At 36.4% G+C, this 12,760-nt stretch overlaps 1 protein-coding gene across 5 annotated transcripts in view; it reads left to right on the top strand.

Moving 5' to 3' along the window:
- The window catches only part of herc2 (HECT and RLD domain containing E3 ubiquitin protein ligase 2), a 488,151-nt gene that overhangs the window by 174,627 nt on the left and 300,764 nt on the right, over positions 1–12,760 (top strand). For all 5 annotated transcript variants that reach the window (XM_051927044.1, XM_051927043.1, XM_051927046.1 and 2 more), the window contains exon 11: positions 9,134–9,322. In XM_051927044.1, the coding sequence (XP_051783004.1) occupies positions 9,134–9,322 (189 nt within the window). The remainder of the gene's footprint in view (positions 1–9,133; positions 9,323–12,760) is intronic.

Consider the following 12,760-nt stretch of genomic DNA (forward strand, 5'->3'; position numbering starts at 1 on the left):
TGACAACATATAGCTGCACTTCAGTTTGGATTTATAGGGACTTTGTCCCCATAAGGTGACACTAGAAAGTAATCATCCCCCACATACTAACATTCTTCTTGTCTTCCTTATTACACATTTACAAGAACTCCTACCTTCAGTGTTCCTGCTTCATCTAAGGTTACCCAAAGAAAGTGTAAGGTCTTTGTAAGCATCCAGTATTTCACAATATACTGCCAAGTCCTCAGTGTGCACTACGGTTTCCTATGAAATGGTACTGTCTGGCAGCACAATGGCGGTAGCCCAGTTATGCCATTCAAGTGTTTGCCATCCTGCCAGTGTGATGAGTTGACTAGCTATTTAGTAACCACTTCTTCAGCTATAACTTCATGAACTGATGTCCATTTCTCAGTATATATTGTCTAGTGCACATCCTTATATACCTGGCCTGAGGATTGTGAATAGAAGAGAATGTGTATCAAGTTCTTACCACTAATGTGTTCCCAACTCTTTGGTAGAAAATGGTTTGATGAAACTTACTGTCACCGGAAGGCCTCACCTGCTCCCATTGTGATAGACTGGGACACCCTGAGGATGGAAGGATGGGGGAGAGGCAGCGACTTTTGAACATTGCCTCCCCAAAACGCTAGATAGCAGCTCCCCTGGAATGTAGTGGTGCCCTAGATTCCCGTAGGGCATCCTGGGACTTGGAGTGCATTTTCTTAACCCCATTGGGTACTGTGGGTGCCGCCAGGAGGAGCTGTAACAGGACCAAAGGAACCATGCCTCATTCATTGCCAGTTCTCTACCTGACCCATAAGTGCTAGCAAGTCACGTGGATGGATGCGCCTGGTCTAGTCACTCAGGTCCTCAACATTGAGGAACCTGTGATCCAGATCACCCTCGGGGAATCGCGCCACATGGCTGTAGTGCTGTAACGGACACTCATTCACAATGTAGGTAATGTACCTAATGCGGGACTCTGTGAACAACCACTCTTTCGACACAAAGTCAAACCAGTGGTACCCAAGGATTCGCCAAAGAGACACAGTACTGAAGGAGTCCAGTCTTTGTCTCAGGTCACTGGATAGCGTCCATGTCATGCAACTCTATAGCAAAACAGGAAGCACCATGCCTATAAAGACTTGGACCTTCGTCCTTTTTCAAAGATATCAGTAGCGCCACACATCCCTTTCTAGCAACCTGGTCCTTAGTGACAGATTGTAGTTTTGCTTTTAAACTTTCATTCTCTATCTTTAGAATATATACACCTTTGCTTTATTTTTTACACAAAGCGTAAAACCTTTGAGTTTCTGAGAGGTGAGCTGGCAGGCTACTGCTTTCTTTACTAACGTGCATGCTGCATTCCTCATGCACAAAAATGTGCTTCAGTGTGACTGTTAAACCTAGGCTGAATATGTCAACCTTGCACTTAAAAAGATTATTGGTTGCTAAGCTAGCATGCTTCTCTTTTTGTTTGTTGTTTTCAAAAACCTCTGAAAACAAAACACTTAACAATATATATCGGTAAAGTTTACTTTCCCAGAAATTCCACAGCATTCTTTGCAAATCAGCATTGAGCAATGTAGAATCCTGACGTATACAATAAACCACTTTCTGCACCTTTTTAATGCTTGTGTTTTAACTGTTACAGTTACCTTGGAAATAGTCACTTATAGTCTTAGCTGTCCCATGTAGTGGCACCATTATGTAGGAAATGCTTGGGTAATTATTTATACACTTTGCCTTCAGCAATGCTGGTAATTAATTCAATAATTCGGTAAGGCTTCTGCTTTAACTTACATTACACTGTTGTAGAAATCGGTCTCTGTCCGTTAGACTATTATAAAGTTAACTGAAGCACACTATTTTAAAAAACAGAAAGATACAATTATTGATAAACACAAGGATTGTAGGATATATAGAGAGTCTGGCTGTTTGCTTACTATTTAGAGTTCTAATTTATCTTGGCACAGATAAATAGTATTACGATACCAAACCTTTAAAGATGTCTTGTGTTAAATTGTACTTTTTACTCTTTTCTGTATGATCCTTTTTCTATGGTGTTCTTGGCTTTTCTCAGTTAAGCTGTTTTTTTCCATCTTCAACTTCATAGGGTAAGGCATTACTCTTTCTGGCATAAGGGCTTAGATGCTGAAGTTCCCTTCTTGAAGTGATGCCTGCTTCCCAGTCTTCTGGCACAGTTACTTGGTTTGGCAGATTGGATCTCAGCTTTCTGATCCACAAAGAGAAGAGATTGTCAGCTTTTAGCACCCTAAAAAGCTCTTCCAACTTTCTGGTTTTATAGAGAGATTGTTCAGAGGTGTTTAGTCATTTTGGAGAGTAAGAACAGAGATCAGAGCTCTCATGGGAGTTTCCTCAGAGTTCCTGAGAACTACTTTTAGAGTCCAGTGAGTGTGCTAATTTTTAAGAAGTATTTCAAATCTCTCCTGATTGTGTTAAAGTCACTTCCAGTCACAAAAACAGGGCTTACTCATAGGTGCATTAGTTTGTCCATCACAGTTGTCATTGTGTTGAATTATAGTTCTTTGCCCTTGGGTGTTTATTTTATGCCGTCTAGCCTGAAAGAGCCTCTGCAAAGATGTCAGTTCAACTGTGATTTACGCTTTTATTTTTAGATGATGTACAGGATGGTCCTTGTACGAAGTGTGCAGGCATTGCTTGCATCCCTGTTAAATCTGTTGTCTTAACAGGCCTGGTGTGCCACTAAAGCCTAGCAGATTGTACAATCTACTGTAAAGGAAGACAGGGATTGAGTACTTCTTGTCTTGGTTGGATGGTTCTTTTTTTATCCAATGAACCCATATAATGGACAGAGCACAGAGTTGGATGAATGTCCTGACAAGGATAGTTTGTGTTCCCATCCTGTGCAGGACTGTGTAATGGAAAGGTAGCAACAGAATGCCTTTCACTGCTGTACACTTCTCCAAGGTGTTAGGTGGCAGCATCCTTTGGCTGCAACACTTATTGCACACCTTCAGAGTTATTGGAAAATTGTAGTACCATTGGACTGTCTTGCTGGGTGCTGTTGGTTTGACATAAAAGGATTAACCTCACTTCACTCAGGAAGTCAAAGTCAAAAGCAGAATAGTACAGTGCTTGTCTTGAAATGAGTACAGAAGAAAGAGCAAGATATAAAAAAAGTGAATTGTTTATTTTTGAAGAACAGCCTGTGTAAGGTATTTCTTGAAAATAAACTTTTTTGAACCCAGAACCCCTACAGGTTACATACTGTTAATTTAACACTGTAAAAGGAATTTAATCCTGTCAGTTTTACCCTGTGACTGCTGAATCCAGATAGGTTCTTTTTGCTAAATTCCACAGTTTATTTTTCACATATGTTTAATGTAATTTTGCAACTTGTTCACTTTTGTTGAAGAATATTTTTCTTTTGTTTATTTTCTGTCCTCTCAACCACCTAACTAATTCTGTATATTAGGGCTCTACTTCTATATTAATTAAATATTGATCTTATGTAAGTGTGTATTATTTTTGTTGTTTATTAATAATTGTTTAATTTTAAGATGCTTTCCTTTGTAATAATTTCTTTGACATCTTGCAAAGTACTTTGAGCTACATCCTGTGTATGAAAAATGTGTGCTATAAAAATAAATGTTATTTTTATTACTGCGAGTGGTATGACTCCAAGTTCCAACTACTGAAAGATTCTAATGCACTGTGTGGTTGAATGAAGTGCTTGTGTTCTTTCCCACAGTTTCTGAAAATTCACAGTACTAGTATTACTTTTAGTTTAACAAGAGCTTTTTTAGTGAAAGCAATCTACGTCCATACTAGCGTTTTCATATTGTTTACAAAACTATCTACATCCACAATAAAATGACTTAACAGTGCATATGACATTAATGTTCACCTACACTGGGCATGCATGCATCAAGCACACACTCTGTGAGGGTACTGTGTAGTGAAAACTTAAGGCCGTATGAAAATAGGATTTCCTTGTTCTTCATGTGCTTTTGAAAAGTATCAGCTTGTGCAAGACTGTGACAGTACATTACAACATTGGAAAAAAAATGAAATTCTTTAAGAAGCTGTAGCGAATTGCTCCCATGTTGCATTAATGTGCTGATTACAGTTCAAAGTAAGAGTTCTCATATCTGGCAATGGCATTTTTGTCATTAAGTGAAAACACCACAAACTGTAAAGTGATCAAAAATATAAAGAGATATATATGTGATTGCATCTATGAGGGGGAGTCAGGCTAAAGTTGCGAGGACAAGACAATACCTTTTATTCTGCTGGAATCCAGGCATTTCCAGGCAGGGGGCACAAGTGCTTTGAGAAGGGTGGAGACTTCATTGAGAAATGACATTATCAGTTTTGTTAAGATTCGTTCCATTTTCTGATAAATCCCATTTTCTAACTTTATCTTGGCTCCTCCTTGTACAACCCCAATTCCAATGAAGTTGGGACGTTGTGTAAAATGTAAATAAAAACAGAATACAATGATTTGCAAATCCTTTTCAACCTATATTCAATTGAATACACTACAAAGACAAGATATCGAATGTTCAAACTGAAGCGTTTGGGAACTGAGGACACTTAATTGTTAGGTAGAATGCCCAAAGGGGACTGGGCGGTCTCGTGGCCTGGAACCCCTACAGATTTTATTTTTTTCTCCAGCCTTTTGGAGTTTTTTTTTGTTTTTTCTGTCCACCCTGGCCATCTGACCTTACTCCTTTCTATGTTAATTAATGTTGTCTTATTTTAATTTCTTATTTTGTCTTTTATTTTTCTTCTCTCCATTATGTAAAGCACTTTGAGCTACTTTTTGTATGAAAATGTGCTATATAAATAAATGTTGTTGTTGTTGTTGTTGAAGCTGTGTAGGTGGAATTCTTTCCCATTCTTGCTTGATGTACAACTTCAGTTGCTCAACGGTCCGGGGTCTCCATTGTCGTATTTTGCGCTTCATAATGCGCCACACATTTTCAATGGGAGACGTGTCTGGACTGCATGCAGGCCAGTCCTAGTACCCGCACTCTTTTACTACGAAGCCACGCTGTTGTAACAATGCAGAATGTGGCTTCGCATTGTCCTGCTGAAATAAGCAGGGACGTCCCTGAAAAAGACGTCGCTTGGATGGCAACATATGTTGCTCCAAAACCTGTATGTACCTTTCAGCATTAATGGTGCCTTCACAGATGTGCAAGTTACCCATGCCATGGGCACTAACACACCCCCATACCATCACAGATGCTGGCTTTTGAACTTTGCGCAGATAACAATCCGGATGGTCCTTCTCCTCTTTGGCCCGGAGGACACGACGTCCATGATTTCCAAAAACAATTTGAAATGTGGACTCGTCAAACCACAGCACACTTTTCCACTTTGCGTTAGTCCACCTCAGATGAGCTCGGGCCCAGAGAAGCCGGTGGCGTTTCTGGGTGTTGTTGATATATGGCTTTCGCATTGCATGGTATAGTTTTAACTTGCACTTGTAGATGTAGCGACGAACTGTGTTAACTGACATTGGTTTTCTGAAGTATTCCTGAGCCCACATGGTAATAATCTTTACAGAATGATGTCAGTTTTTAATGCAGTGCCACCTGAGGGATCGAAGGTCACGGCATCCAGTGTTGGTATTCGGCCTTGCCGCTTACGTGCAGAGATTTCTCCAGATTCTCTGAATCTTTTGATGATATTATGGACAGTAGATGATGAAATCCCTAGATTCCTTGCAATTGTACGTTGAGAAATGTTGTTCTTAAACTGCTGGGACTATTTGCCCACGCAGTTGTTCACAAAGTGGTGAACCTCGCCCCATCCTTGCTTGTGAACGACTGAGCCTTTTGGGGATGCTCCTTTTATACCCAATCATGACAAACACCTGTTTCCAATTAACCTGTTCACCTGTGGAATGTTCAAAACAGGTGTTTTTTGAACATTCCTGAACTTTCCCAGTCTTTTGCTGCCCCTGTCCCAGCTTTTTTGGAACGTGTTGCAGGCATCAAATTCAAAATGAGTGAAGATTTGCAAAACAACAATAAAGTTTATCAGTTTGAACATTCAATATCTTGTCTTTGTAGTGTATTCAATTGAATATAGGTTGAAAAGGATTTGCAAATCATTGTATTCCGTTTTTATTTACGTATTACACAACGTCCCAATTTCATTGGAATTGGGGTTGTATAAATTTACTGTCTACATATGCAAAACTTAATGTCAATTAATGTAGTGAAATTGTTCTGGACTCTAATATGGAGTGTCTTTGTAGTGAAAGTGTTCTGGACTCTCTTATGGAGTGACTTTATACTGTATTGTTTTCTTTTTTATAGATTTATTATCAATATTTTTTTTTTCTTTTTTTTTTTTTTTACTCATGGTGCATCTGTAAAATATGAAGTGTCTATGACTTGTGCAGTGTTCTTTTAAAGATGCACATTAAAATACAGTTGATTCCGCTTAATTGGGCCACCGGTTAATTGGGGCAGCCACTTATTTGGGCAAAATCTCAAGGAACGAAAACCAAACTAATAAAGTAATACATAATTTAAACACTTAATTGGGACGACACTCCACTTAATTGGGACAGAAGCAGACGCGTGCTGCCAGTCAGTCATCTGTCGTCGCCCATCGAAGAAGCACGAGTAAGTTCAGCTAGTACAATCTTAGAGTGGCGTAGCATGCATCTGCTTAATACTGTCACCACTACCATACCATATTCAGTTACCACTACACCACATCGCGTGTATAATATATGAGTAAACTTGTTTTTTGTCGATTTTATTTGAAAATTTACAACCCTTGCCAAGATGCCAAGAAATGATTTTACACTTTCAAGTAAAATTGCTTTGCTGGATAAAATTAAAAGCCAGCCATTTAATACAAGCCATCGTACGCTCACTGAGATAACTGGTGTACCAAAATCTACCATAGTGCGTCACTTACAATAAGAAAATCAACTGCGTGAGGAATAGCAGTTGGCGAGCTATAAAAACCAGCACCATACAGAACTGCTTTGCTATTTGTGGCTTAAAACCTTTGGAGATTCCTGAAATTTTGAGCATTGAGGAAAATAATGACATATTACAAGTTCCTATTATAAATAACGAAGAATTTTCTACAATAGATGACAATTTACCATGTTACGATGAAAATGAAGACTGTGAGGATGCAATTGTTGAAGTCATTAAATTGAGAAAATGATGATGATGATCCACCTGTGCCTGTGACTAACCGGGAGGCAAAATAATTTATAGTCGGGTTACAGCGTTATTTTATGCAGGAAGGCAATGAAGTGAGCCCTATATCCGCACTGAATATCTTTGCTGATTTTGTAGAAGTGCAAACTTACAAAAACAAAAGACAGACAACACTTGATGCATTTTTGCAGAATTAAATTGTATGTACATACCTAATTATTTTACTTTAGAATTTATTATTATTTTTTGTTCACAGTTTATATTTTTTTCTTATAATTTATATTTTGGTTCAATAATTTATTAAAATACGTACCTACTTATTTTATTTTAGAATGTATTATTTATTTTTTCTTCACAGTTTATATTATTTTCTTGTAATTTATTTTTCTGTTCAATAATTTATTAAAATATTGACAGAAATGTATTTATTGTTTAATTTTATGTGGAATTCGCTTAATTGAGCCAAAATGTCCTAGTCCTAATGTGTCCCAATTAAGCAGAATCGACTGTACATATGATATTGTGACCAGGGTCGCTGGAGATTTACCATATTTAACAGCAGTGGTACAAGAACAGCTCTGTAGCTGCTCTGCTGCGTCTGGTAAATACTAAACTAAGGGTAGAGTAATTGCTTATCCTCTGCAGGATCATGCTTACTGCGTAATTTGCTTGTTGCACGATATTTAGAACATTTAACATTGAGTTATGAACTGCTCTTCCTTGCACTCTCCTGGTCTGCCACAGCTAAAGCAGGATGATTGCTCCCGTGCGGTGGCTCCTATCTCGTGTTCTTGAGTACTGAAGTAGCAGCTCCTATATTGAATGAAGTCTTAAGACTATACCTGCCTTAAAAAAGGTCTTCTTAAACTACAAAAAATATTTTATTTGAAAATGAGACGTTAGATGTAACTTTTTTTTTTAACAGAAATACAGGTATGAATACAGAATGAAAATGAGACATTTGATGTAACTTTTTATCATTGTAAACTGACATTGTTAATTTTTTTGTTCATTGAAAAGAAAACATTGAGAAGCACTATGAAACTCAAACTGTACAGTACAAATAAACAGTACACAACTACCCGCGTAGACACTTGGTGGAGCACTGACTCAGAATTTGGCTATACCTGTATGATGTTGCTCCTATGCTCTAACCAAGCCTAGCTGAGACCAAAAATTTCACAATAGACTGACTTTTTTTTTGTCTAACAAGAAAGAGAGAGCCTGTTGCAGCATTCTCAAGACTCCGCAAAAGTGAAGGCGTGGCATTAAGTATTCTTTGCATTGCATTATTATCTTTGGTGGCCATTTTGGTCAAAAAAACATTTGTTATACAGAAACCTGGATTTTGTTAAAATGAAATCGGTTAAACATAATGTTGTATGAAAGTTTGTCTGGGCCAACAAAAAGTATTTATTATTCTGAACATTTTGTTACTTTGCTATTCGCTATAACAGGATTTGATCTGTATATTTCTTAGTGCATGCCTACTGACCTAGATGTACAGTTCTGAAAATTTCAGCTTTTTAACTAAATTTGATAATGAATGATGAATAAGTGAGTGAGTAACTTAGTCTGTCAGCTTTACATTATATATATATATATATATATATATATATATATATATATATATATATATATATATATATATATATATATATATATATATATAGGTGTGGGCAAAAGTAGGGTTACATTTTTTCGTATGGGAAAAAAAACATTCAGGTTATGATTATTACAATAGCTTTATTAACTCAATAACTTTATTAAGTTAAAAGAATGTCACAATGGCAAAGTGCACTTAGGTACAATCATGTAAGTGCTCAAATTGCCGGCCTTGCATACTTCCAACTGTAAACCTTCTTTTACCAATCCCAATATATAGGTATGTTGCCTTGGTAGTAATCAGTATTCTTCTTTTAATAATCTGTATTTCCTGATTCTACCAAATGTATATTTTTGCATTGTAGGGATCTTTGCAAAAGGTCATTGGCTGGGGAAGGCTTGGATGGAAACCTCATGCCAATGTGAGTGGTCCAGTTCAGTGTAAAGCACTTGCAAATCTTGGCATCACCCAGCTTGTATGTTCAGAGAAAAATTTTCTTATCTTGTCAAGAAATGGTGGAGTGTATACTCAGTGCTACAAAAGTGACTCCTTGGTAAGTATTAAGGGAATGATTTTTCAAGTATCACTGTTTAGTTTGTTCTATGTTGACCCAAATACTGAATGCCTTTTGGTAGAAAGTGAATAGAATCATGTAGAAAAACAGATTATTACCTTTTTAATGAAAACATAAGGACTTTTTATTCAACCAAAGAGGCATTACACATTGCTATGCTTGGCTTTAGAACATGTTCCAACCAAAATATTGATCTTTTGTATTTCTTTCCATCTGTTTTTTTTCTAGATCAAGCATTGCTTTAAAATCTCCATTAGTAGTAGTAGTAGTAGTAGTAGTAGTAGTAGGTGAAACTAACTTCTCTTAGCTCTTACATTTCATCCCTGACATCAAGTATGCTTTAATGACTTGACCCAAATAAGCTGTAGTACTCATAATGACCTGCTACCTGTAATAGTGATGCAGTCATACTTTCATAACTGGAATGGTCTACATTTGCAAATGAAAGAAATGTGTCAAATAATGGAAATATTTATTTAAATGGCCATAATTTTGGAGGTGGTTTCGCAAAGCATACCTTGATGCAAAGGATTGTCCAATTTTACTGTTCCCTTTAATTAGTCTAGTATTTCTCTTGGTGTACACCACTGTTTCTGTCTTTCCTGAAGAACACAAGCTAAACATTTGTTTATGGGACTTTTAAGCTGACTTAAACACATAGAACAACTAATTTTTAAATAGTTTGATTTGCTTTTGATCTTTAAAATGGTCTCATACTGTTCTGTTGTATAGGTAATGTGTATTTGATATTCAGTCTTGATTTAGTAACTGTGCTGTCATAGTTTCCAACATAATGTTAAAAGCGAATTTTCCTGCGTCTAGTATTCATTTGAAAAACTATGTCAGGCTTCTGATAGTTTTTTGAACCTTGAGTAGGATTTTTTAAATGGCTCATGCTAGGTGATTCACAGATGTATGTATTTATTTTTTAACTTTTTGTTCCTTAACTATTATTGCATATGTGTATGCTTGCTATGTGCTTGGAATTTGTAAATGTAATAAAAGGTAAATCAATTGTTCTTGTTGTAGCTATCTTGCAATGTGCAGTAGGTTTTACACAAGTATATGATCTAGGTTTTGCTGATTACTATATTTACTAACATAATTCATCAGTCTTTACACTGGAGATAGTGTTTTTCAGGTGGTGTGCTATGCTTGGTTTGCCCCAGTTATTATTCGTACAAGACTTACTAAAAGGCAAATTTATACAAGCACTAGCATTTTTGTTTAACTTTATAGACTATACAAAATGACATAACACAGCAGAACAAGAAATTAATTTAAATAAATAAACAAAAAAGGAAAGGTGAAATTTGTAGGGTCTGGTGAAATTCTGGAGTGTTAAAATCTTGAGCGATGAATGCGAAGGGTTAAATTGTTTTTTAGCTATGCAGCGCATATATTTTATGTACAATCTTTTGTAAAAGGTAAGGGTTTAGTTCTGTAAACAATAAAAAGTTAAGAAGTTTAAATCTGGTCAATAGTTGTTTTACATTGATGAAAACAAATACTGTTACTGAGGTAGTACATTGAAATGCTACAAATGTCATTAAATATTAATTGAATAAGTATTGCAATCTTTTGTAAACAGTATACATAAAAGTACTAAAAATGTTAAAACAAATAATAAATGAACATTCAAGTAAAAACAACATTAATGTGGTCTTTTGTAAACAATTGTTCACAAAAATGCTGGTAACACAATTTAAGAATTTGCATAAATGCAAACAGTGCAGATTTAATTTTTGTGTATGTATTAAACTACAATATCCTTCTAACTTCGAAATTTTTTGCAAGAGAAACTAGCATGTCAACATGGTTTTCCATGAGGCATGCTTTTTTTGGGCTGCAAAATGAGTGTAAAGTACGAGTACACGGATGAGTAGTGCCACTGTTTATTTATGCAGTTAAGCACTGAAAAGTAATTGCGCTTTGCATTAAATGGTAAATGTGATGAAATATAATTTTAAAATCGCTTATAATAAAAATAAAATGTAAGTGATGCAATATGGCAGCAGACGTGGTGAGAGGTTAAAAATCAGGAGGTAAAAAACCTTGTGGTAAAAATAATTGCAGACCCCTTTCTTGATGCATTAAATGTTTAACTGACTACAAAAAAGGGTATTAACAAGTACAAGGGTGCTATTGTGTTTCTCTGCTGTGGACAATAAAGACAAATTCTACTCCAACTGGCAACACTTTGTGAATTATGTTTCAGTAACTATTAACCCCTCTTAGTCTTTAGATACACTAACATCCTCTCTTTAAAGTTTTTTTTTCCCCTCTATTTTACTCATTGCACTTAATATTTATAGGGTGGTTGCTCTGGTTGCACATAACAAATAGCAGTCAATGACATTAATTTTCCTGCCACAGAAATATTTAATTTGTTATTCAAAGAGTATTCCAAAAGTATGCACTTTTGAAAACCAACCTTCTTCTTTATGAATAGGTAGATAAATAGTACTTTATGCGTCTTCAGGGAGAAATTTTGAGATTTTTAACGAAGCTCAAAAACAATATTATGATAAACAACAAACACTATTTCAAATTCACACCAGAATGACTAAAAAAGTAAGAAAACTAAAAGGATTATTGTATTGAAACTCTGCTTAGTGTAATTGGTTTTAAGGCACTATATAAATAAAATTTATTATTATTATTATTATTATTATTATTGTTATTCATTTTCTTGTTCAGACTCTCTTTCTTAGACATCTCCTAGTGATTTCTTGCTTTTGATTTTTCTTGTCTGTTATCAGTTAGTTTCAAGTTACGTACCAAAATACTCAATACGTTTCACAAGTTAATGTACAGAATATGAATACTAGGATCAGAGTTGCTTGTATTGATGTGTACCAGTCTGAGTTGCCAGTGGAAGTTGCATTTGGATCACCATTCAAAAAAATGTATATAACTAAGATCAAAGAATATCCATAATACTAAACGAGAATGGTAAACCAGATGGACGCAGGGACATCCGGACATGGGCCATGGACGCATAAGACGTACTGCGCAGGCGCCCCACAAATCCCCCCCCCTCCAAGTAACGGAAACCGGATGGAATGCAACGTAAAATAAGAAATGAGGCGCCGTGCCCATAGCACATAGAAAAAAGGAGTCAGACGCACGAAGCCCATTGCACACGAAACGGGACACACACAAAGAAGAGGATTGAGACTCACGACACACAAAGCCCCCCTCCAGTAACTGAAATAAGAAATGAGGCGACGCGCCCCTAGAACACCACAAACAAAGGAGTCACACGCAAGCGCCACATAGCACACGAAACGGTTCGCACACAAAAAAGACGATTCAGACCCACGACACATAAACACCCCATCCACTAACAGAAATAAAAAGTCAGGCAACAAGCCCCTAGCACACAAAAAAAAAAGAAGACGCGAGCGCCACACA

The sequence above is a fragment of the Erpetoichthys calabaricus genome, chromosome 4 (genome assembly GCF_900747795.2).
Source record: "Erpetoichthys calabaricus chromosome 4, fErpCal1.3, whole genome shotgun sequence".
Taxonomy (NCBI): domain Eukaryota; kingdom Metazoa; phylum Chordata; class Cladistia; order Polypteriformes; family Polypteridae; genus Erpetoichthys; species Erpetoichthys calabaricus.